Raw genomic sequence first — 22,949 nt, forward strand, 5'->3', positions numbered from 1 at the left:
GCTAGGATCAGACTCAGCATTGGTTTTTCCACCCCATGGGCCCTTAAACACAGGTTTCATCTACTTCTCCATCGTGCACAAAGTTGAATGAACATGCCTATGTTGTTGTTCTTTAGTTTTTATTTTAAATTAAATTTTCAATTAGCATATCAAGTCATGAGCATCAGCTTGGCTTTTTCATAATTATTCCATTTACTTTGTTCCCTCTTCCCCATACACCCTGTCCTCCTGTATCAGCTCTGGCTGGTTCCTTTCCTCCCAGCACATAGTGCCCTTTTCTGTTTCCCGTCTTAACTGTACAGCTCAGGTCAGCCTCAAGCCTTCAGCTCTTACTATTAGGCACTGCCATGCTCAGATGCTTCCGCTTTCTAATGGGAATGAATGTGAACATAGAGCAGAGGCCTGGAGGACTTGGGTCTGACCTCTGACTTTTTCTAGAACTTGTTGGGTGACCGTAGGCAGATCACCTCTCCTCCCTCAGGACCAGTCAATCTTTAGTCCTTGGGAATATAAAGCACTTTATAGACCAGGTATTATCTACCTCCTTCCTCCCAAACCCTAGTCCTTTTACCCTCGTGCAGAAAGGCAACTGAGGCCCAAGAGCTTAACTGACACGGTCAAGGTCGCCTGGTGATGATCCCTCCCCACTCCCCGAACCCAGCTGCCAGGCAGATCTGCTGCCCACTCTCGGATGGTGCTGAACAGAGTTTCCCAGTGACCTGGGACCTGCTGCTGTGTGGCAGACAGCGAACAATGGCGTTGCCATCTACCCTGCCTTTCCTGAAACTCTACCCTGGACCGGGACACCCAGGTGTTGGCAGCTGCAGAAAGCCAGGACTGGAGAGCAGAGAAGCAAGGGGAACCCCAGAGTGTGGATCCTGCTCCCAGCTGCCAGTCACCCCTCCTCTACTGGATGCTTTCCCTTGGAGGCCCGAGACACAGACGTCCCTTTAAAAGTGGATGAATGGCTGACCCTCTGTTAGGTGACTACAAAACATTCTTATTGCTGCAGACCTGGTGTAGGCAACTTGATTCTGGGGACCCAAGTAGTTTCTCTAAACCTTACTGCCCACCTGTCTGTTGCAGTCCCGACTAGCCAGTCTGGTTTTGCTCTTAAAAAGGGACAACTCTAGGAATTTGGAATGTATTAGCTGCAGGGAATCTTAAGACCAAATGCTCTGACTTTCTGAGATTCAGGGTTGAGGCTGACAGTGGAGGTTCAGCAGAGCAGGCTCAGCTCTGGAACTCCCAAGCCCTACTGGGGTGGGCATAGCCTTGTCCTTCAGTCTGGAGTTGGATAATAATGGGTGGTGTGTGTATGTGTGTGTGTGTGTGTGTGTGTGTGTGTGTACAGCTGCCAAGTACTTCCTGGGCAGCTGTTTTCTAGTTCTGTAGTTCTAGTTTCTGTAGCTCTGAGCCAGAAGACTCCAAAGCAAAGCAAGTTTCCCAGGCAGCCCTAGTCAGGAGCACTTCATTCCTCTAATCAAAGTGGGCAGAGAACCAGCAAGGCTGGCATCATGCTCTGAGCTACTGGGCAGCTGTGAATGGAGAAGGAAGGACCTTGGTGCTATGACATATGACACAACAGGTCTTAGACTGAGGTCCCCTCCTGCACTTGGCTGGTGACAATGCTTGTCTGGACAGTCAGTGCATGTGACACCTTGGATTGCAGCTCTAGATTGTCTGGAGGGGTTTTTCAAACCTGAAACTTCTAAGCTGACGGGTGTTTGGGGCACAGCCCAGAGGAGGCGTGCAACCTCCTTCCTCAGGTTCCAGAGGAGGGGTGCAGTGGGAATGAGATGGCCTGTCAGGATGAGGTGACCTTCTCAGGCTCTGCACGACAAAGATGCAGCAGCAACCACACTGCACTGTCACAAATCCTGTTCTCCCCACCTTAGCAGCCAGGTAGACAGACAGGAGGAATGGTGACCGTGAGCCAATGGGCTGTTGGCAGATAAGTTTACCCAAACCATGACAGTACTGTCAAATGGATGTGTATTTCCTCACATAGCCTACAAGCATTGCAAAGACCAAATGTAGGCTGTGCTGTGCTAATGACCAAGCGCCACAGAGGGAGAGGAGGCGCAGAGACAGGATGTGGGGAGACCGTGAGAAATGGAAGGCATGGCTCATGGTCTCTCTGAAGGGTCAGGGGCTGCTGCCATCCAGCCAAAGGTGGCATGAAATTGCTGTATCTTGCAGGGTTTCTGAGAAAACCCCAAATGCAGGAAAAAACAAAACACCCAAAAATATCCGCAAACTCATATGGCTTTTACTGGGTGCCAACCACTATTTTGAAAAGCTCAGATGTTACCTTATTCCCCTCACATGAGCTGTGGGCTCTACCAACTCCTGTTTACACTGAGAAGTCACTGAGTGGTGAACGGAGCTAGAATTTGAGCCCAGGTCACCTGTCTACATGGTTCAGGAGCTTAAAGGCTGGTGTAATTTTTTTTTTTTTTTTTTGGTTTTTCGAGACAGGGTTTCTCTGTAGCTTTGGAGCCTGTCCTGGAACTAGCTCTTGTAGACCAGGCTGGCCTCGAACTCACAGAGATCCGCCTGCCTCTGCCTCCCGAGTGCTGGGATTAAAGGCGTGCGCCACCGCCACCCGGCGTAATTTTTTTTTTTAAACTGTGTAAGACAAATAAAATTCAAGGAGACAGAGAACCAACCTAGAGCTAAGCTGGCTCAAGGTAATTTCCCCAAGGCCTCGCAGCTGAGTCCTCAAGGGGACACCTAACTTTTCAAGTTCAAGACTCCTCTCTCCGCCGAGCTATGTCATTCTCTTGAATAAAGGTTTGGGTGCCATGGCCTCTAGGCTATCTTCTGAGGCAGAGTTGCTACCAGGCTGCTTTGTACTTGCGTTGCTAACTTTTCCACACACTATTCAGATATCACCGCAAAGCTCTTGCTTCTCTTTCGATTTTGGATAGATAAGGCTTTTCCGTTTCCCCATTTTATTATGGCCCTTTGGCCATGTCTGGTAACTTGGGTACAATCACACCAAGCAAGACGGTGTGACGGGAGACGTGCCCCCCGGGTGTCTCAGGCACCAAGGGCAGCCTTTGTCTGTGAAGTTCAGGGCCAGGGCCCAGCGGTCAGCATGCTTAGGGAGAGGCAGCCAGAGTGAACTGGTTGACCCCAGAGAAGCTCAAAAAGGAAAGGTGTCTGGAGGGGAGGGGCAGGTGTCTCTGCTAAAAATAGCCAGCTGCCGACACAGCCCTTGATGAGGGCTTAAAGGCTTGGGAGGGGGACGGCTGAGCTCTGGGGCCGGTGGGGTATTCACATCAGATCTAGAAACAGCTCAGGTTCCTCTCTGATCAGGATTCCGAAGAAGTGACAGCATGTCTTGATATCCTCCCAAGTGGGGGTTATTGAATGTGCCACCCAGCCTCAGGCCTGCTGGGCTGGAACTTCCACACAGACAGAGTCTGCCAGGCAGCCAAGACTCTATTCCTGCTCCTAAGTTAGCTTCCCATAGAGTTCCAGCAGTCCTAGCCTGGGCCTGGGGCTAGAGAAAAGCCACGGGACTCTGACCTTGGCCTAAAGGTATCTACAAGGCCACAAAATATAAATGTATCACTACAGACAGGACCAAAGGGCCAGGCCTGGCAGAGAGGCAGCTGGCCATGGGTCTCAGGTGCTTTCAGTCAAGAATGCCACTCATCCTGTCTGACTCCGTGGCCCTACAGCAACCAGGGTCTTGGTTGACATGGCTCCTGTTGCCACTGAGGACTGTGTGGACGCCCAGGGTCAGGTCAGCCACCCGAGTCCATGTTGGTGTCTGTGAGCCATGCTGCAGTCAAGGCCATACAGATCTGAGTGGCCTGTGCTGATACCTAATTCCATGGTGACATCTGGGCTGGAGCTGCAGCTGAGGGCCAGGTCTGGGTCTGTGTCCCTACTGCAGTTGGGGTCGGTGTTGATGTCCGAGGCTCTTGTTACCATTGAGGGCCGTTCAGACGCCTGAGGTCTGGGGCCATGTTAGTGTCTGAGGGCCACTGGGGCTATCCTGAGAGGCCTGCATTGCCACCTGGACCAACGGTGCAATCCAGACCTGCTACTGCTGAGGACTATGTTTGGATCCGTGGTCCTATAGCAGTTAGAGTCAATGTTGAAGTTCAAGGCACATGTCGCCACCAAAGGTCACACAGAAGCTTGGGGTTGGGGCCACAACCTGTGACCTTGCTGGTGTCCGGGGCCTTGCCATCATCAGAGTCATCCTGATCTGAGCGGCCTTTGCTTCTGCCCAGAACTAGAATGCCATCTAGCCTTGAGCTGCTACCAAAGCCATGTCTGGGTCCATTGTAGTTAAGGTCTGTGCTGATGTCTGTGGCCCGTGTCACCTCAGGGGTGGGGGTCCTAGGAACCTTGCATGATGAAACCAGAGGGCCGTGCTAAACCAGCCCCACCCTTGGCTGACCCTGGGGAAGCTGGCTTTGCCCCTCACTGGACACTGTAACAAGAGAGCTGCCTCAACTCCTGCGTTCAGGAGAGATGGCCCCACCCATCACCATGGGTGAGGGAGAACTGACCCTGTTGGCATGGGCATAGGGGAGCTGGCTCCACCCCTTGCCTGAGGCGGGCTGCCACAGGGGTCCAGACTGACCAGCTCAGTACCACCAAGGCCCACAGCTGGGCCTTGGGTTGACACTAACATCTGCCCCACCTAGAACCTGCTGGAGCTTGTGAAGGAGCTGGTCCTGTGGAATGATACCTGCAGGAGCTCCATGACTCCTGGTGGCTGCCGGGGGTGGGGAATATCCAAGAAGAGTTTCGGTGAGGACCCAGTGGTGATGGTGTGCCAGAAACCACAGGTCTTGAACCAGAACAATGACTCATTGCAATGAACATTTGCAACTAAAGCTGATTGGACAAAAGGGTGTCCTGTGTGACACACTGCAGTTCCCAGTGCCACCAGGGAAAGTGAAGAGGTGTTGGAGAGGAGGGAAAGGTGGAACAGCAAAGAGGGTTTTTGTTTTTGTTTCCTTGTTTTGGTTTGATTTTTTAAAAATGTTATTTCTAGAGGGACACTGCACATGTGAGGGGAGGGTATGGGGGAACTGGGAGGTGAGAGAATTAGGGTGCATGATGTGAAGCTCCCAAAGAATCAATACAGAAATGATGTGAAATTTAAAAAGAATGCTACTGGTGAGCATCTGTGCAGGTGGGTGGGGATAACCCATCCAGATGTGTGACCTGTGGGCCCTGGGTGGGCACAGGCAGAAGAGATGGCAGTAGGCCAACCCGGAGGCCAGGGAGCTATGGGTTTGCTGAGGGTTGTGGGGACTGTGACTCCCCTCCCCGAGAGGCTTGGCATCTCTGTCTCCTCACTTGTGTATTTTCAAGCAAAGCAGATCCCATTCTTGGAACCTTTTCCCCAGACGCCTCATTTCAGGGAGTGGCACCTTCCCGAGGCTCTTGTGCAGGAAAGAGTATTTGGTTGAAGGGCTTGTGGGATTTTTGGATCTTCACAGAGAGCTCGCTCCTCCACACCGTGACTGGGACTTAAGCGTCTTTTCTTGCAGGCCCTCTTTGAGTCCTGTCTCCAGTACTGAGCCCTGCGTTTCTCAGAGCCCAGGGAGACCATTGGCAACCGGGGCTGGAGAGGCCCCACATGACCAATCATGACTAACAGACAGCTCATCCAAACCTCCAGGCCATCATCCCTGTACGATGAGAAACAGCGGCTAACAAAGAGCCCAGTATTACAGAGGTCCACAGAGCTAACAATGGCAGAGGAGGAACTCACTGGCAGGTCCCCAAACTCCAAGCCCAAGCGTTATCCCTCCTCTTTCAATTACAACCTGGAAAAGCGACCCTTGTAGAATGAGTACCACCTGGTGAGTCTCCAGCTCCAGGACCCACAGCCTGAGATTTCATGCCCTTGTTTCCAAAGAGACTCAAAGATGGGGTGTGTTTGGATCTCCAAGGAGACCCAAAGGGTGTTGCCTGTGAGTCAAGACAGAAAATTCAGGGACCCATGCTCAACCCTGCCTCCAGACACTCCGTCCTTCCCCAGAGCCACATGTCCTTGGCTGATATATTCCCACTGATTGTGGCTCACACCACTACAGAAAAAACTGAATTTTCCCTCCCTTATGAAGGATTTGTCCACACCAGGCCATACATGCTCTGGCTAAGCTGGCAGAAAGACCTTATGGGTCTGGAGAGTGGGAATCAAGCTAGTGGAAGCAAGGAATGAGGAAGGAATAAGGAAGGGGAGGGAAGTGTCACTTCCACTGAGCACTCCTGTGTGCCAGGAGGTACTGAGACAGTTCCAGTATCCACTCCGTCGGCTTCCAACACCCGTAAGCATTGGCCCTCTCCTATGTGCCCTTCTGAGCCTTGGAAGGCTAGAACGGTGCCTCCACATAGACATGGGACAGATGGAGCCATGATCTTCACTGAAGAATTCTTTGGAAGGACGTGGCATGGCTAAAATTTATTTTGCAAGTCAGTCTACTAGCTGTCATTTACTAAAGATGGGGGGTATATTAGTGATTTTTGTCACTGTGACCAAACATCTGACAAGAAGCAAAGCCAAGAGGAAGGACAGTGGTGACAGACCATCATGGAAGGGCTGCTCATGAAGCCTGCACAGTCAGAGCAGAGAGACGTGAATGCTGGGAGCCCCGTCCCTGCCCCCTTCCAGTTAGAGCTCCTGGCCCATGGGATTGTACTGCTCATGTTTATGTGGGTCTTCCCTCTTTAGACACCCCTGGAGACACCCTCATCAACACATCCCGAAGTGTGCCTCCTAGGTGACTCCAAGTCCAGTGAAGTGATAATGAACACGAATATCACAGTGGGAAACCATTCCCTTCTGTCCCTTCCTCTCTCTCTCCCTGCAACCCACTCCCCCTTCCCATTTTACCAGTATACTAATTCTGTGATTTTACCTGAAGAATGAGAGAAAGGACTGGTAATACAAATTTAGGAAGCAAAGAAATGAGTAGATGGAAAAGATTTGGCCAACCCAAGGTGGAAGTTACCAGGAGGGAAAGCATAGAACCAACCCAACTTAAATCACAGGAAGAAATGTCCTTTCTCACATGGCTTCTGTACTCTCCTCCTCTCCCCAATATCATCTATTCCTTTCTGTCAACCACTTTTTAGCTGTGTGAAGATGTACACACAACACACACACACACACACACACACACACACACACACAGTCCTGCTCGGCCTCACAGCACCTGCAACTGCTACCCCGCCACCCATCCCCCATCTCGGCTGCCTCCTCCTTTACTAGTCCTTTTAGGACAGGGGCTTACCTACACTGACTCCATTCCTCATTTCAGCCTGGGCCATGGGGGAGTCCATCACCATGGAAACAGCTCCCATCACTAGGGTCCCCCACAAGGCTGTATCTAGCAGTCAGTTCCCTGTCCCCACCTCCCTTGGCCTCTAGGACTCCATTCAGCTTCGGGTATCATTCCTTTTCTGTCGCCCTTCTCAGACTCGTGCCCTTCTGGATGCTCTTTCCCTTTCTCTATTCTCCATCTCCCCAGGTAACCCCACCTAGTCAGAGAGTCAAATTGTATCTGCACACTGACAAGTCCAGTGTGTCTCTTCCAGCTCAGGCCTGCCCCTTTGAGAGCCAGGCTAAGGAACCCATTGCCGATGCCTCCCTGAACATCCTCATGAGGATGAAGGATTGTGCTCTCAAATTCACATGCTCCCCACTGGCCCCAGGGTCAGATCTCCTCTCTCCTAACTTGGTTCTTGTGTTCACCTCTGCCTGCCATGTGCCCAGACGTTACTGGGGCACATTCCAGGTAACCACAATTCATTTCAACCTTCCTTGTTCTCTCAGCAGGAGTCCCAAGGCTCCTACCCCATCCTTGCCATTGTTCTCACACCTGGCCTCCGGAAGACGCAACATTACCATACAAGATCTAAGGGTAACATTGACCTAACACTAGATGTTCCTTTGCACTCTCGATATCCCAAGGTCTTCACTGCCTTGATATCCACGGGTTTACTCCAAAACCCATGTCACATTCCCCAGGAGAGATGGAGTGATCAGACAGGAGGACATCGAGCAAAAGAGGGCAAAGCTACCAAGGTCGGAGTGAGGGTTCAGATACCTCACTCACCAACCCTCAGGGAGGAGGAGGGAAGGGTCAGCAAAGCCCACTGCTGAAGATCAGAAAAGACTGGAAGTGACCTTCGACCTCTGCAAGGTGCAGCTCACTGTTGACTTTGACAAAGCAGCTGGCATGATAGGAGAGGCCCCAGGCTACCTGGGATGGGGCTGGGTAGGAAGGAGCTGGAGTGATCCAGAGTCAACTGCTCTGGGAGGCTTTTGTATTCTTTCTTTTTTAATTTTTATTTTATATGTATGAGAAGTGTTTTGCCTTCATGTATGCACATATATCACCTGCAAGCCTGGTACCTGTAGAGGCCAGAAAAGGGCATCAGACACCCTGGAGCTGGAGTTTTCGATGCTAGATGGTTGTGAGCCACCATGTGCTGGGAACCAAACCCAGGTCCTCTGGAAGGATAGCAGGTGCTCTAAACTGTTGAGCCATCTCTCCAAGTTACTTATTTTTATTTCATGTGTATATATAAGTTTATGTACATATGTGCACCATGTGCATGCCTGGTGCCTGAAGAGGCCAGAAGATTGGCATTGGCTGCCCTGGAACTTACAGGCCATTGTGAGCCACCATGCGGAAAATGAACCCAGTAACAAGTGCTCCTAACTGCTGAGCCACCTCTCCACACCTGCTCCCGGAGGGTTATTTTTATTTATTTATATTTTAAACAAGGAGTAAAACCTAGCTATCCAAGGAATGATTCTAGAGTGGAAACGAACTTGGGTGTGCTTATTTGAATGACGTGAGGTGAAGGCGGGTTGAGGGGGATGGTCAGGAGCTCTCCTTGGGAACAAAGGTTCTTCCCTGAGCATAGCATCTGGGTCCTTCTGACACAGGCCTATCGGTGAGGGGGTGGGTCTGTGAGCCTCCCTCCTCTACCCGTAGGGATTAGGGAGCTCAGCTCACAGTGAGACTGAGGTATCTCTTTCCTGTGTGTCAGTTCCAAGCCGAGGCTGTCTGTCCCTGCTCATGGCCAGCTCTCTGAGGACCTCTCCTAATGGAGTGGGACTCCCTGAACTCACTTATCACTTCCTCAGACCTCAGCACACACAGCCAACCTGGTCAGGGCATGGGCAGTCACTGCTGTCAGCCAGGTACTTCCTCTCCATCCCAGGAGTTTCTTCTATGCCAGCCACAGGGCTGAGTTCCCAGCTTTCCTTGCAGCAAAGGCACTTAAGTTAGGAACAATGTAGTCATTACACTCAGGGAACAATATCACTCTATGTGTGCAAGCACTGCTTCACAGAAAGCCCTTCCACAACATTAAGGCCAATGCAGGGTGCTGGGTGTGATCAAGCACAGTGCCCGTGGGTGCTCCCAGACACGACCCAGAAAAGACAGGCTTTGTTCAGGTGTTGAAGTGGCTGGGAACACAGAGAGGGGAGCAAGAGTCAGGAAGTCAGGGCAGTCTGTAGGACTGAACACTGTGTACAAAGCCCTGCCCTAGAACCAAGTCTAGAAGATACTTGGCGTGGACTCTCAGAAATCACCCATAGCGTGCAAGCACAGGGGCTTCGGTGGCTCACGAGACAGGGCTAGAGCTCAGTTTTGAGGGTCAGTTGGATTCGGCAAAGGGCAGGGTCCACAGGCAGCAGAAGGTGATGTAAATATGACAGGTTAGACTACTGGATTCTGCAGGTAAGAGCCACAGAAGGCTAAAGAGGCAGAGCCAGTGGAAAGATGCCCAGGGGCACTGACATGGGAGTCTGGAGGGCAGGATGCAGAAACAGAGGGAGAAAGAAGCCATTCTGAGTCACTGACTACTTTACAGAGATACCAGAATTTGAGGATTGATTGGAATCCAGGGAGAAGGTGCTGGGACCATTTGGAGTCCTGGCCTCCAGCTGCTCTTCCCTGCTGTGCTGTGTATTTGGCCTTCTGATTTGAGCTACTGAAAGCTGTGTCAAAGTTGTTTACCAGCTCTGCTTCCTGAGCAGGTGTTGCCTTGCCTTGAGGATCAGGGGATGAGGTTTTTACCTGTTGACTCAACTGACTGTGTTGGGTATCTAAGCCTCCATGGTGCTATTCAACAAAGGGCTTCTTTACCAGTGACTAGAGGTGTGTGTCTCTGTCTGTGCTGACTCTGTGTCTTTCCATCTCCAGCCCCTTGCACGAGGCTCACAAACTGAATGGTAGCGCATAGAGCGCAGTTGGACGTCGTGCGCTACAAGAAGGGATCTGAGGTGATGCTGAGGTTTGAGTTGACGATTTCATCATCTGAAGTCTGCAGGTTGGAGGCGATGCTATGTCAGGTAGTTTGAATGAGAAGGGTCCCCATATTTGAGTGTTTGGTTCCCAGTTAGGGGACTGTTAGGAAGGATTAGGAGGTGTGGCCTTATTGGAGGAGGTGTGTCATTGGAGGTGAGCTTTGAGGTTTTAAAGACCCACCCAGGCCTAATCCATCCTCCCTCCTTCCCTCTCTCCCTCCCTTCTCCCCTCCCCACACCTGATGGCTGGGGTTAAGATGTGAGCTCTCAGATACTGCTCCAGCACCATGCTTTCTGCCTGCTGCCATGGCGGTCATGGACTCACCCTCTGAAACTAAAAACAAGTACCCAGTCCAATGCTTTGTTCTATAAACTGCCTTGGTCATGGTCTCTTTACAGCATTAGGAACGTAATTAAGACACTATGAAAGGGAAGCATGGGGCTTGCTTGGCTGAGCTGAGTTTGAGGAGCTGTAGGTCTCATAGGTGAAGACGCCAGAGGCATCCCAAGCAAGAGTCAGGAGCTTAGGAGTGGGGGGGCCTCGCGCTGGTCCTAGATGCTGCAGCAACAGTGATGAGAGGGCTGAAGTCAAAGAGTTGGATGATACCAACAAGGGAGACAATCTTGGCCAGAATGAAAGAGTCTCGGTGGTCACCTGGAGAGCTCTGACCAGCCTACCTTGTATATAAGATGTCTGTCACACCATCCTGTCCGTTCCACCCAGCCTGACCCTGCAGCTCTGGGAAGTCCTCTGTGACTGCTGTGGACAGCTCAGCTCTACACATCCCTACCTTGGCAACAGGCTTTGTATTGCTGTCTTGATCTGGCCCACAAGTACTTTAGGTATTTGTTTGACTACAGTTGGACTAATTGGGTCACTATAACTTCTAGCCCAAAGCATCTACAAGGCATGGATTAAGTCTATCCTCCATGATGGATCACATAATTGATCAACTGCCCAGATGAGAGGTTAAGCAGAAGGGTGAGGAGAATGTGGCCGGTGATCCAAAGTACTCGATGAAGCTGGACACACACAGAACCCCTCGCTCGGCGCTTGGCTTATTAGCTCATCACGGGAACAGGCTCAGTTTGCACCTGCATGGACGCCACACGGAGAAAACCAACCAGGGGCAGCTGCATGGAAAACAGACCAGAGTTCCACCAGTGCTGCTGGCTGAACATTTTAGTTCTCTTCAGGCACAGAGATGACCAAGATTGCTCCTCCCAGCTCTCTGGGGTCAGCGGATGAGAGCCCAGGAGGGGGCATTAGCAGTCGGCACACAGTGCACTGCCCTGCCTTCCGTCCTCTCTGGACTTTTGCTGGGCTCAGTGAGCAGGCCTCATTGCAGACCCTCCTCCAGTATGTGTTGTAGTGAAACAAGGTGTTGCAAGAGAAGAAAGCACCAAGGCTAAGGAAAGAAACTTCAGTGTGAACAGACGATGGGTATTAAGTATGTGTTCAGGATCCTGAGATTAAGTCACTCTTGGTGACAGGTGAGACCCGGTCAGTTCTGGTCCCATTCATGAGATGCTGGAGGTATCCCAGATATGTCTCCCTTTCCACATTAGCAAATACTCCTAGAGGGTAACACCCACCTTGTGAAAGGAGAGGGTTCACCAGAAGCAGGGGTAGGAGGCACAGTAGAGCCAGGATAGGGGATTGGTGATGTGGGGTGTGGGATGGGTGGGCAGCTGAGCTAAGGATGGGAAGGACTTGATTGTTTATACCATGTGACTAGTTGGAGGAGTAAGGATGACATTTCCCCTAGCCAAGAGCACAGGGAGGTGCCTCGTGGAGCTTATGACATTGGCACAAGCCTGCTGCCATCCTCTGCACAGAAAGGGAAGGTGACACTGGAGATGTGTGTGGGGATGGTCCGAGTGGGACAGAGGTATGTGGACCTGCTACTTAGAGAAAGGGTGACAGTCTTTGAAAGAGGGAGACTCTGAAACAGTGGGCAGGGCTTAGTGACACCCTGCATGGGACACAAGGAGGATGACAGCATTGACAGGGCTTAGGAAGGGCATAGGGGACTCGGGTAATGGTTCATCTTTCAGATGGAGGTGAAGGTGTTCATTAAATAGCTAGATGGCGGGGGGTGGGCGGCACTTGCCAGCCTTCTGTCCAAGGATTCAGGCTTTTTCAGGAACACAGCAGCATGGGAGGGGCGTGATTCAGAACTGGACCTCCCTCTGGAGGAGAATGCCTCTTTGTGCACACACAGAATGCCATAAAGGGAAAAGATTCTTGACACCACCAAATACCACATAGGTTCTTAGATCCCAGACAGTCCTGGAATACCAGGAAAGGGCTGTTACCCAGCCTGGAGCTTGGGACCTGGTGACATGAGAGCAGACAGCCACATGAGGGCGCTCTAACCAAATGGCAGGCATAGAAAGGAAAGAGGGCAGAGCTCGGAAGCACCTCTGGTCCTTTGGCATTGTGGGTGTGCTTCAGGGATGTTCACCATCTCCTGACCCTGTCCTTGTTAAAACCACTTCCTGCTCCGGAGAGCCCTTCTCGCCACTACAAAAGGCCAAACTGGGAAGCAGAGCAGTTTAGTTCTCCAGTCCCACTTCCCCAAAGACTCCTACACCTGTCACCGTGTGACCCCATGAATCAGTCACTTGCAGGTGCTGGAGAACAAGAGTCCCTAGTGACGGCCCATGCTGTCGGAGGCGCATGGAGATCGGGATTGTATAGACTTGGTACCACCCTGATGACGACAGAGACACAGACACAGGACCCCAAGACAGACACCGTGGTACCTGCTCACAGACACATGGCCACACAGAACACAAAGCATACAAAGAACTTTCACAAAAAGTTCATCTGAGACCAGGTTGCCCTTCTGGAGCCTGGGGCGTGTGAGGGTTGGGTATAGTGGGGACGTGTCCCAGACTGGCAAGCCCCAAGGCCTGTAACTCAGCAGGTTCCCAAAGATGAACACCACAGGAAAATAGCCAAAGATGAGACTCCAAACGCAGGCAATGAGTCCTGGGCCTGCCAGGGAGGGAAGAGTGTGAAGGGTATGTGTCATGACTCTTTGTCACCATGGAGAATGGGATGTGACCAGGGTGGCCTGGGCAGGACACCCTAAAGGAAACAGTAGTCCAGACTGTAGCTGGGGACTTGACATCACCTCCATGCTGGACTGAGAACCTGGACAGAATCTGTGGACACAGGGCTGGAGAAAGACCTTGGCTCCTTCAGCTCCCCACCAAGGATTCCTGCAAAACAGATGGCTTGGGAGTCCTACAATGCAGAGAGGCACTGTGGGAACCACAGGCACCCATGAGCACTGCACGGTCAGGAGCCACTAGCCACCTCTATGTGTAGGTGGTGGGAGCTCTCCATACAGGAAGCCAGATGCAGACAAGGCAGGAACCTTACCCTCCTTCGAAGATCTTGACCCTCGCCGGCTCTCCTCTCTTGGAAGCGGGAGTACCCTCCTCTGCCTTCCCTTGGTTTTCTTCCTTCTCTACTCTAGCTGGGTCTTTCTGGCTCTCCGGGGAAAGCAGCGATGGGAGGTGCACCTGGAGAGGAGGACAAAACCAAGATCGGTTAACCTTGCATGCTGGGTCAAGTGCAAAATCACACCTGCCCACATGGCCTTCTGCTTTTCACCCAGTTCCCCTCCACAGATGCAAGGACTGGCCACAAGAGACCAAGTTCCCTCCAAGCTGTATTTTGACCGCCCCACCCCCATGATCCCTTTCCTCCTGAGAGGCACAGTGGGTCTTGGTGTTGTGTGCTGGCCTGGGGGCCTATGGGGATATGTCTCTTCACCTTGGCCACCTCAGCACTCAAAAAGACAAATAATGCTGAAGAAATAAGCAAGGGCTTGGCTCTTTCTCACAGGTTAACGCCAAAGCCGCTGACTAGCTTAAGCAAAGCACAGGTCTCCAGCTTCCAGCACTAGTTCACCCAAGCCAGCACCAAAGACCAGGAGCTACAGACCCTCAGCACCCAGAACCAGGCTGAGGGATCAAGGTCTCCACTCTCGGTAGAGCAATGGACGTCAGTGAGACCTGACTCTGTGGGGGAGGGCTGACATTGTACTTCTCAGCATTTTCCAGTGTCCCGAGACTATACTCTCTAAATCTGAGGTGGGGGAAGGTACACCTTTACACAGGGTGCTGGCACCCAAGCAAAAGGATACCTGGCTGGGAACGAGGGGAAGTAAGTTCCAGGGCCAAACGATCCCAGCTAAGCCAGGTTTCCCAATGCTTAGATAAATGACTTTCAGAATGGCTAGGGGAAGACAGCAGCTACAGGGTGACAGCCATCAGTTGAGTTTGCAGAAGAGCCGGAACGATAGCCAGGCACAGGTTGGGTGGTGCTGGGGGTGGGAGTGATCCTCCCATCACTGCAGGCATGCAAGTGAAGGGGTGGGGGTGGCTTGTAGCAAGGCCTCCGTTCGCAGATCATGCAGTTATGTTAATGTGTGATATTTGTGGACTTTGGGCAGAAGATTCTGAATGAGATAGATAACTCCAAGGAAACGTGTGCAGATTTTTAGCTCATTTTTAGGAAAGCAGCAGGATGAAGAAATGACGGTCAAACTCAGAGACAAAAGTCCAATATGCCTTTCGTCTTTTATGTGGTTGACACCTCTCATCAGGGAGGAGGAACAGCTCAGACATGATTCAAAGGCTTTAGGAGTAAGCGCTGGTTCTGCGTCTGATCTTTGCCATTTACTGTGTGGCCCCATGTAAGTTACTCGGCCTCTCTGAACTTTGATTTCTTTACCTACTGTACCCTAGTTAGGTGTTATGAGAACGAAAGTGAAGTTTAGTACAGTATCTGGCGCACAGCAGGCACCCCAAAAGTTTTGAGTATAATTACACTAGCATCTTGGCAATAGCCACAATTTATGGTAGTTACAGCAAAAGTGGAAATCCTGTTCAGAGATGTCTGTGCACTGACAAAGACATCACAGAATAAATTTGGAGAATAGTTTGTGAAGAATATCCAGGGCACCTCTGATTTAATGCCCACCCTCATGATGAAGGCAGAAAGCATGATCATTCAGGAAGCTGCAGACCCAGGTCTGCTCCCAGGGCTATGATGGAGTCAGGGTGCCAGTTTCTGTGTGGTATTTGGTCAAAGCACCTGGCTAGGATGGTTTCTTGTAAACATCATACGTTATTGAATTCACAATTATCTTTCAAAGGTTTCATTCCTCCAGTAACTAAAACATGAAATAGATTAACTCTTTGCAGCCAGATAGGTCTGGGTTCAAATTCTGGATTTGTTAAATGTTTGCCCCAGGTCCTTGACCACTTTCAGCCTCTGACCCCAGATTCCCTCATCTGTAGAATGGAAGTGATGCTGCTTTCCAGGGTGAGGTGAGCAGTGTCTGGGTCCCTGGGTCCCTGGGTCCCAGGGTCCCAGGATCCCAGGGTCCCAGGGTCCCAGGGTCCCAGGGTCCCAGAGTCCAGTGCAGGGCTTGGCACCAAACAAGACCACCGGTCACTCCACAAATTCCAGGTCTGGTTTGAATGTGAAAGGTCCTCATATCAGGCAGTGATGTTGTTTGGGCAGATTGTTCAACCTTTGAGGTATACCCTCACTGGAGGATGTAGGTGGCTGTGGAGAAGACCTTGAGGAATTTATAGCCTGGCTCTACTTCTTATACACCCTCTGCTTTCTGAGCGTGGAGGCAATGCAACCATCCAGCTTCCATATGAAACAATGAACCAGAATAGATCTTTTCTCTTTTAAACTGCTTGTGTAGGGATATTTTGTCACCCTAGGCCAGCACAGGTCACAGCCTAGCCTTGCCTGTATAAAGTGTTGTGTTCTCATGCAAATTGAAATTGGTGAATTTTAAAGTTGTTAAATTAGTTGGGAAACTTTATTGTATAGCTCCTGAAGTAGTCTACATCAGAGGCAATGAAGGAATAAATATGAGCTGCTACTCTGTAGCACAGATGGCTCAAACTCTGAGTGTCACTGCCTCCTGTGGGTGGAGAGGTGTACTGCAGTCCAGTTCTATGTACCATCCTACAGAAAATGGATTATTTCAGGAGTGGTTTGTGTCAAATATGGAAAAGGGATGATTTTAAGGGGTAGTAGAAGATAAAAACAGTAGATACAGATAAAAAATTAAAAGAGATTAGTTGGGCAAGGGAGAACCCCATGGGAAAGGGCTGGAGTATAGTTCTAAAATTGGAAAAAGCATCCCACCAATAAAATTTCCTAACTATGTCCTTTGGAGAATTAATCTTTACCTTGCTGAGACTGAACATTCTATTTTACATGAGAAGCTTGTGGGAAGGTAGGAAGACTTTGCTGATAACATTATTCCAATTATTTTTGGAGCATGAGAGCAGAGAAACCCAATGAATATGTTTCCTTATAAAGTCATAACTCTCAGAGAGAAAATTCTGCTCCTCCACACCAAGCTGGCTTTAATTCTACAAATTTAGAATGAAGACAATGTGGCTTTAAAAGCTCAGCAAAAGCTTTGGCATTTGAAGACTAGACCAAGAATGAACTTACCTCTGTCATTCGGGGCTTTCGGGAACTGGATGGCACCAGCCTTCCTGCCTCAGGATGTGGAGCTGTGGCCATGGTGTATGTCTCTTTGCTCACTTTCTGCTTAGATCTCAGAAGGGACAAAGCAGCTTTAGTGGAAACCCCTGGAAGGTTGGGGTTGTACAAACTTATGCACCAACCAGCGTAAACAGAGGACCTCCTATCTGCATGCTGGATGTGATTTGGCTTAATGTAGTTTAAATAGCACCAACTGACATTAGTGGTCGTGTGGAGGCTGGGGAACTGCAGTACCTTCTTTGAGTCTGTACCTTCTTGCAATTTGGCTGGTTTCAGGGAAGTATCCGACAGAGGCAGAGAGCAAGGGGGTGCCAGGGGAGGGAGGTCAGGCTGTTCCTTTGGATCTTCTTTCTTTATACTCAGTGGAGGCACTCCTCTCCGGTGAGCTTTGCTAGTTGGTTGAGCATATTCCTTCAAAGCTTCCGAGCCTGGGGCTGCCCCATGGGGCAATGTAGGATGGGAGAGGGGAGAAAGCTCTTTTGGGTCAGATGGATCTGAAGGCAAGCTGGACAGTGTTTCTGTCTCCCTCCTGCTCTGGCCTTGGCTGCCCACATAGGGCTTCTCTGTCCTCTGCCTGTCCTCTGTACCGGTCAGCACCACACCGCAAGTGCTCACCAGCTCCAGTTTTTCATCTGCCATGGAAGCCTCCTCCTCCTTTACCCTTTTCTGCTGCTGGGTTTCCATGGTAAGTTCAAGGCTGCCAGCTGGAGAAAGGACACGCTTGCTTCCACCGGCTGTGGATGAGCACCCCTCCAGGCTCAGAATGCCCTCGGAGGACAGTGAAGTGCCTTTCCTTTCAGGCACTCTCAGATATGGTGTCTGGAAACCTCTGCTTTGCTCCTTGCTTATGCTAGATGGCCCAGGCCCAGCTTCGTAGACATCAGTCCCACACACAGCCATCCCTTTGGAAGGTGGTTCCTCATACTTGGTAAGAGCTATACTTGCTGAGCTTCCTTGAGACTGTGTGACCAAGATCTGAGACAAGGTGGTGTACATGGCACTCCCATAGGATGGCATGTGGGTCTGGATGCGGACGGGAACAACCAGTGATACCATAGCATCTGGACAGGCAGGCAGGGCCAATGTTGGGGCTGATGAGGGAGCTGGGGAAGTAGCTGGAGGAGTCACAGGGGGCAGCTGGATGGCACTGCTGTATTCTGTGCTGCTGGAGGGGCCGGAGGGGCCAGAAGGTCCGGTTGCTAGAGGGGCCAAGCTGGTTTTGATCGGGGGCAAGTGGCTTTCTATTTCACCGGGAAGCTGCAATGAAAACTGGGATTGCAGAGGCAGAAAATACCCAGAGAGGGTTGAGGAGGCAGGGCATGGCATGGGAAGGAAGGAAGGGGGCTGCCGGAAGGAGATATCTGCAGGGTGAGGCAGGAGCTGGGGGAGATGGAGCTGGCTGGGGTGTAGCACTGTAGGCTGCAGAGGAAGTGGTGGGGCTTGGAACAAGGAAGGTGGGAGTGGGGGCATGGAGTATGGAGAGGAGAGGAGGCCGGCCATTGCTTGAGTGGGGAAGAACTCAGAGGACTGCTCTTGCTCCTGAGGCAAGAGGTGCTGCAAGGAGAAGAGGGAGACTGGTGGGGGCAACTGGGTGCCAGGAGGTCGGAACACTTGCAGGGCTTCCGTGTAGGGTGGGTTTGACCCCAGTGGGGGCCTCTCTTGCATCTGGCTCTTGCCTCCTGAGGGCCCGCCTTGTGTGGTAGCCATGGAGATCTGGGGCATGGAGCTTTTGGTGGAAGGCTTGCTGGCTGAGGGCTCCTCACTGCTCTCTTGTTTGCCCTTGGGGGTAACCTCCAGCTCTGCTTCCAGAGGTCTGCTGAGGGAGGCCTGTCTCACCAGGAAGCATTTTCTTCTTTCTGGCGGGGCCGTTTGGGGTGGCGGAGCTGCAGGCACTGCTACAGATGGCCCTGTCGGGGACAAGCTGCCATAGTCAAAGGATTTACTTCGGGTCTCAGTCATGTGTGAGGAATGGGGCACGTTGGGGCTCTGCTCTGAGGCTGACCTTCGCATCTCTCGGGCATGCGGGTGGTGGCTGGGGACAGTCAGCATGTGGGTGCCCAAGGGTTTGGAACGTGTGTCTAATGAGGGCCCAGGGGTTTCAGCTTTTCCATGATCCTCTCTATCAAATGAAGCCGAGCGGCTGGAGCCACTCAGAGAGATGCTGCTCTCCTGGCTTGGGCTTCGAGACAGGGGCACGGAGGACTCAAAGCTAGACTCCCCTGAGGACTGTGCCATCTCGGCTAAGCGGAGTCTCTTTTTCTTGGGTGGCAGCTTCTCCGCTGGGAGCTGTGCCAGCGTCTGGCTACGCTGGGGCCACTGGAATTCCTCTGTCTTCTCGGGCTCTTTTGGGGGTGGCTCGGGCTCTGTGTCTGGCCTGTCCGGCTCTTCTGTTACCAGGATCTCTGGAACCTGAATGTTGGGCTGGCGGACCAACCTCGGCTGCAGGGAGTGAGCCGAGCGTCCATGCGGGGCATGTGGGGCAGGTGGTGGGGATGAGAACTGGGCCAGGGGCTTGTCTTCTTCCAGGCTGCTCGGCTGCTCCAGTGAGTCAGATTTCTCAAAGGAGCTGGTGTGCTGGATGACGGAAATTTCTTTGGACATTGTTCTCCTCTCCTTCCCTGGTTCTAATCCAGTCCCTGGCTTGGGAGTCCTTGGCTGGAAGCCCGTGGGTCCCTCTAAGGAGGGAACTGATTTGCTTGGTTCTGCTGGTGACTTGGTGGACTCCAGGGGAGGGTGACGAGCTGGGTCTGATGGGCCAGGACTGCCAAAGGCAGGTGGCTCCTCCTCATCCCCAAGGCTCTTTTCCTTCCGTCTTTTTCTCAGTGGAGTGAGTTCCAGGGTGGCCCCCAGTTTGTAATGCATCATCTGGGACCAAGGCTCAGGCTCAGCCTGAGTCTTCTCAACCTCGTGAGCACCTACAGAGTGGGCTTTTGTGATCTGGAGCTCAGAGCAGTAGTACTTCTTATGAGCTTCGTAATTCTCTCTCTTTTTGTACCGAGCACCACAGATGGTACATTCATAGCTCACGCCTTTTGTTTTCAACCCTTTCTTGGTCTTTTTGGTAAGGTCGCTTTCCTTGGATTCTGGTTCATCAGAGGGCTTAGAGGTGGGGTCTTTGCTGCTTGGTCCAGGCTCCTCAGAACTGTACTCACCTCCCAAAGGTAGTTCAATGGCTGGCTGGCGTTTCAGCATCCGTGGGTGGGAGGTAAACATGGGACTGCTGCGAGTGGGGGCTTCGGGGTCAGCAATGTGGTCATCGAAGGAGTAGCTCCCACGGAAGGTGTGGTGGGGGGTGCTGATGGTGCAGGCGGCAGAAGGCATTGAGTGGCTTCTCAGGAGAGGCACAGGGTGCGTGGAGCTGGGCGGGTGCTGGAGGCTCAGCAGCGATTGTTCCGGCTTCGTCTTTTCCCCATGGGACGATAGTGACTCCCGGTAGAGGCTGGATTTCGGGGACTCCACGCTGCTGCGCCTGGTCAGAGAACTTCTCCTGGGCTTCACGCTGTCAATCTCGCTGGTATCCACCACGGCCTCATTGATGGTGATGAGCTTGGTGATGTGTTCAATCACCTGTGTCCGGGGTACAGACAAAGGCACCAAGCTGGGCTTGTCTTCAGCAGACAGGGGCAGGAGGGGCTGGGAGGATGCCAGCATGGAGGTCCGCTGTCCAATCCGCCCACACTTGCCGAAGATGATCTCCGCATAGGATTTGGCATTGGTGTTAGGGGGGCTGACCTGCTGCTCAGCGCTTTCTGAGCGTGAGAAATACCCCGACTCCGTGCTGCCTTTGCTCCCTGGGCTCAGGAACGTCTGCTCCTCGATCAGCTTCTTCCTCTCACTCAGGCGGAGTGCCAGCTTCTGCTTGATCGTGTGCGTGTCTTCCGGTTTATGGGTCAGGGGATGCTCTGATGAGGTTTCTGCAAATGGGGTGGGGTCTTCCAGTGATGGGGCAGTGCTTGATTGGGACAGGGAGCAGCGTTCCTGGCTGGAACTCTGGCTCCCAGAGCTGTATAAGCCGCTTGAGAGCAGGGGATGCTTAGGTTTGGGGAGAACCTCTGTGGGGGGACCTGATGTGGTACCAGTTTCCTCCTCGGAGTCTGTGCTTTCTCCCTCGGTGGGCTCCTCAAACTCTTCCCCTGGGATCCTCTCCATCTCCAGCCCAGGGGGGTACATCTCACTGCTGGAGCCGGAAGCCAGGCCGGCTTTGATGCGGTGGGCATGGGACTTCCTGTGCTTATAGAGATTACTCTTGGTTTTGAAGGAGAAGCCGCAGGGGCCGCAGGGGTAGGGCCTCTCGCCTGTGTGTGAGCGGATGTGCTTCTGGAGCACACTGGGCTTGGCACAGGGCCGGCTGCAGTACTGGCAGATATACTTCCCTGGCTTCTGTGGTTTCCTCTCTTTCTTGTGTGCCTCTTCTGTGGGCTTCAGGGAGACCTGGGAAGGACGGGGCACAAAGACCTTAGGGATGCCAGGCAGGTCCTCGGGAGGAAGGATGGAAGCATGGGATGGGAGGAGCTGGCCCTGTGGATGCAGCCCAGGGGCCACAAAGGAGCCTGAGGGTCCAGGTCTCATGGGGTCAACCAGCTGCCACGTGGACCCCTCTAGGAGATGCTCTGGTTTGCCCGGGGACATGAATGCTGGTGTCAGAGGGTGCTGCGGAAGCTGTGGGATGTGGACCGTGGCCTCAATGGAGGGCCTCCGGGGAGGATTCTGCTGCTGGCCCGTCTTCTCCTGAGAGCCTTCTCTAAGAACCACCGAGGGGCCTGAGAAAGGCTGGGGGGATAGGAGCTCCTGGGTGGCACTCTCTGAGGGAGCAGTGGTGCCACTGCCTGGATATGGGGCGCTGGAAGGAACACTAGTCTGAATAGCCTCTCCTTTGGTCAGCCGCTTCCGGGGACTTCCATCAGCCTTCTTGGTGCACTTGTTGCTTTGTTCAGGATCCATGACCTTCCCAAGACTTCAGATACTACTCAGAGAGTTTGTGGTGGGTCGCATTTATGAATAATCCAAGTGTCCCGAGGTGTCTAGCTTTGGCCACATTGGTCAAGAGCTGTGGAAGTCAACCCCACGATGGATTTGGGGGGTTGGGCTTTTTATTTCTCCAAGTGTCAGTGGCTGCAAGTGGACTCAGAGCAGGTCCTGGGGTCCACACTGTTCATACTGGTGTGGCATGACCCCCTTACTCTGCAGACAGGAAGCACACTGGCATTTTCTGCCTGAGTGTCTGTCTTGAAAACGGCATGAAGGATGTCAGTATTGCCATTGAGTGGGTTTGATTGGCAGTGACAAGTGGCCCCCACGAGTCCCCTGTGTGCTATGTGAACAGCTGAAGGTTGGAGACATGTGTCCTGTCATCTCCAGTCCTGGCTGGAGAGATGCCACACTGGATGCAGTTCTGCTCTGGCCTCTTCTCCCCTTGAGTTCTGTACTGGAGATTAACAGCCTCGGAGGAGAAATCACGATCTTCTGTGGGGAAAAATACACACAATAAAGGAAAGAGATTTACTGAGGTTGTCCACAGACAGGGCAAATGAGGTGCAGGGTTAAGGCTGACTAAGACCCCCCTAAAGATTAGCCAGAGACGTTCCAGCAGGATATATCACCCCCAGCTCCCATAGTGCATCACTGCCTCCACAGAGCCAGTGCTTCTGATATTGGTCTTGTGGGATTCCTGGGGACTAGAGGCCTGGGTCCCCATCCCTGCCCTCTGACCCAGGCACAGTGAGTCTGGGCTTGCCATGCCTCTGATGTGAATCTGGAATAAGGGTAACAGCAGGTGCCGCCTGAACTGCTCCCGTGGCCTGCAGCAGAGTAACACAAGGAACTGGACAAGGATGCTGTTGAGCGAGCAGAGAGATGGTGCCGGAGGGGAGGGGCGGAGGAGGAGCCTGAGGGTGATGGGATGAGCTTTTCAAGGTAGGATTGCTAACCATTAGTCTCCCTGGTCCTAGATCTGCATATCCTTGAGAAATATCACTTACTCTCTATCTCGTGTTTTTGGGCAAAGCAGCAAAGGCTAGAACATAAACCATGGTGGCAACTTAATCTGGCGGTGACCAGCAGATTGATCCAAACACT

General features: G+C 52.2%; 1 protein-coding gene across 1 annotated transcript in view; it reads right to left on the reverse strand.

Moving 5' to 3' along the window:
* Nucleotides 1-22,949, reverse strand: part of Hivep3 (HIVEP zinc finger 3) — a 409,800-nt gene that overhangs the window by 15,250 nt on the left and 371,601 nt on the right. Inside the window, exons 5-6 of the mRNA XM_038333975.1 lie at nt 16,821-22,337; nt 13,707-13,849 (exon numbers count right to left, since the gene is read on the reverse strand). Coding sequence (XP_038189903.1) covers nt 13,707-13,849; nt 16,821-21,815 — 5,138 coding nt within the window. The 5' untranslated portion in view covers nt 21,816-22,337. The remainder of the gene's footprint in view (nt 1-13,706; nt 13,850-16,820; nt 22,338-22,949) is intronic.

The sequence above is a fragment of the Arvicola amphibius genome, chromosome 6 (assembly GCF_903992535.2).
Source record: "Arvicola amphibius chromosome 6, mArvAmp1.2, whole genome shotgun sequence".
NCBI classification, from domain to species: Eukaryota; Metazoa; Chordata; class Mammalia; order Rodentia; family Cricetidae; genus Arvicola; species Arvicola amphibius.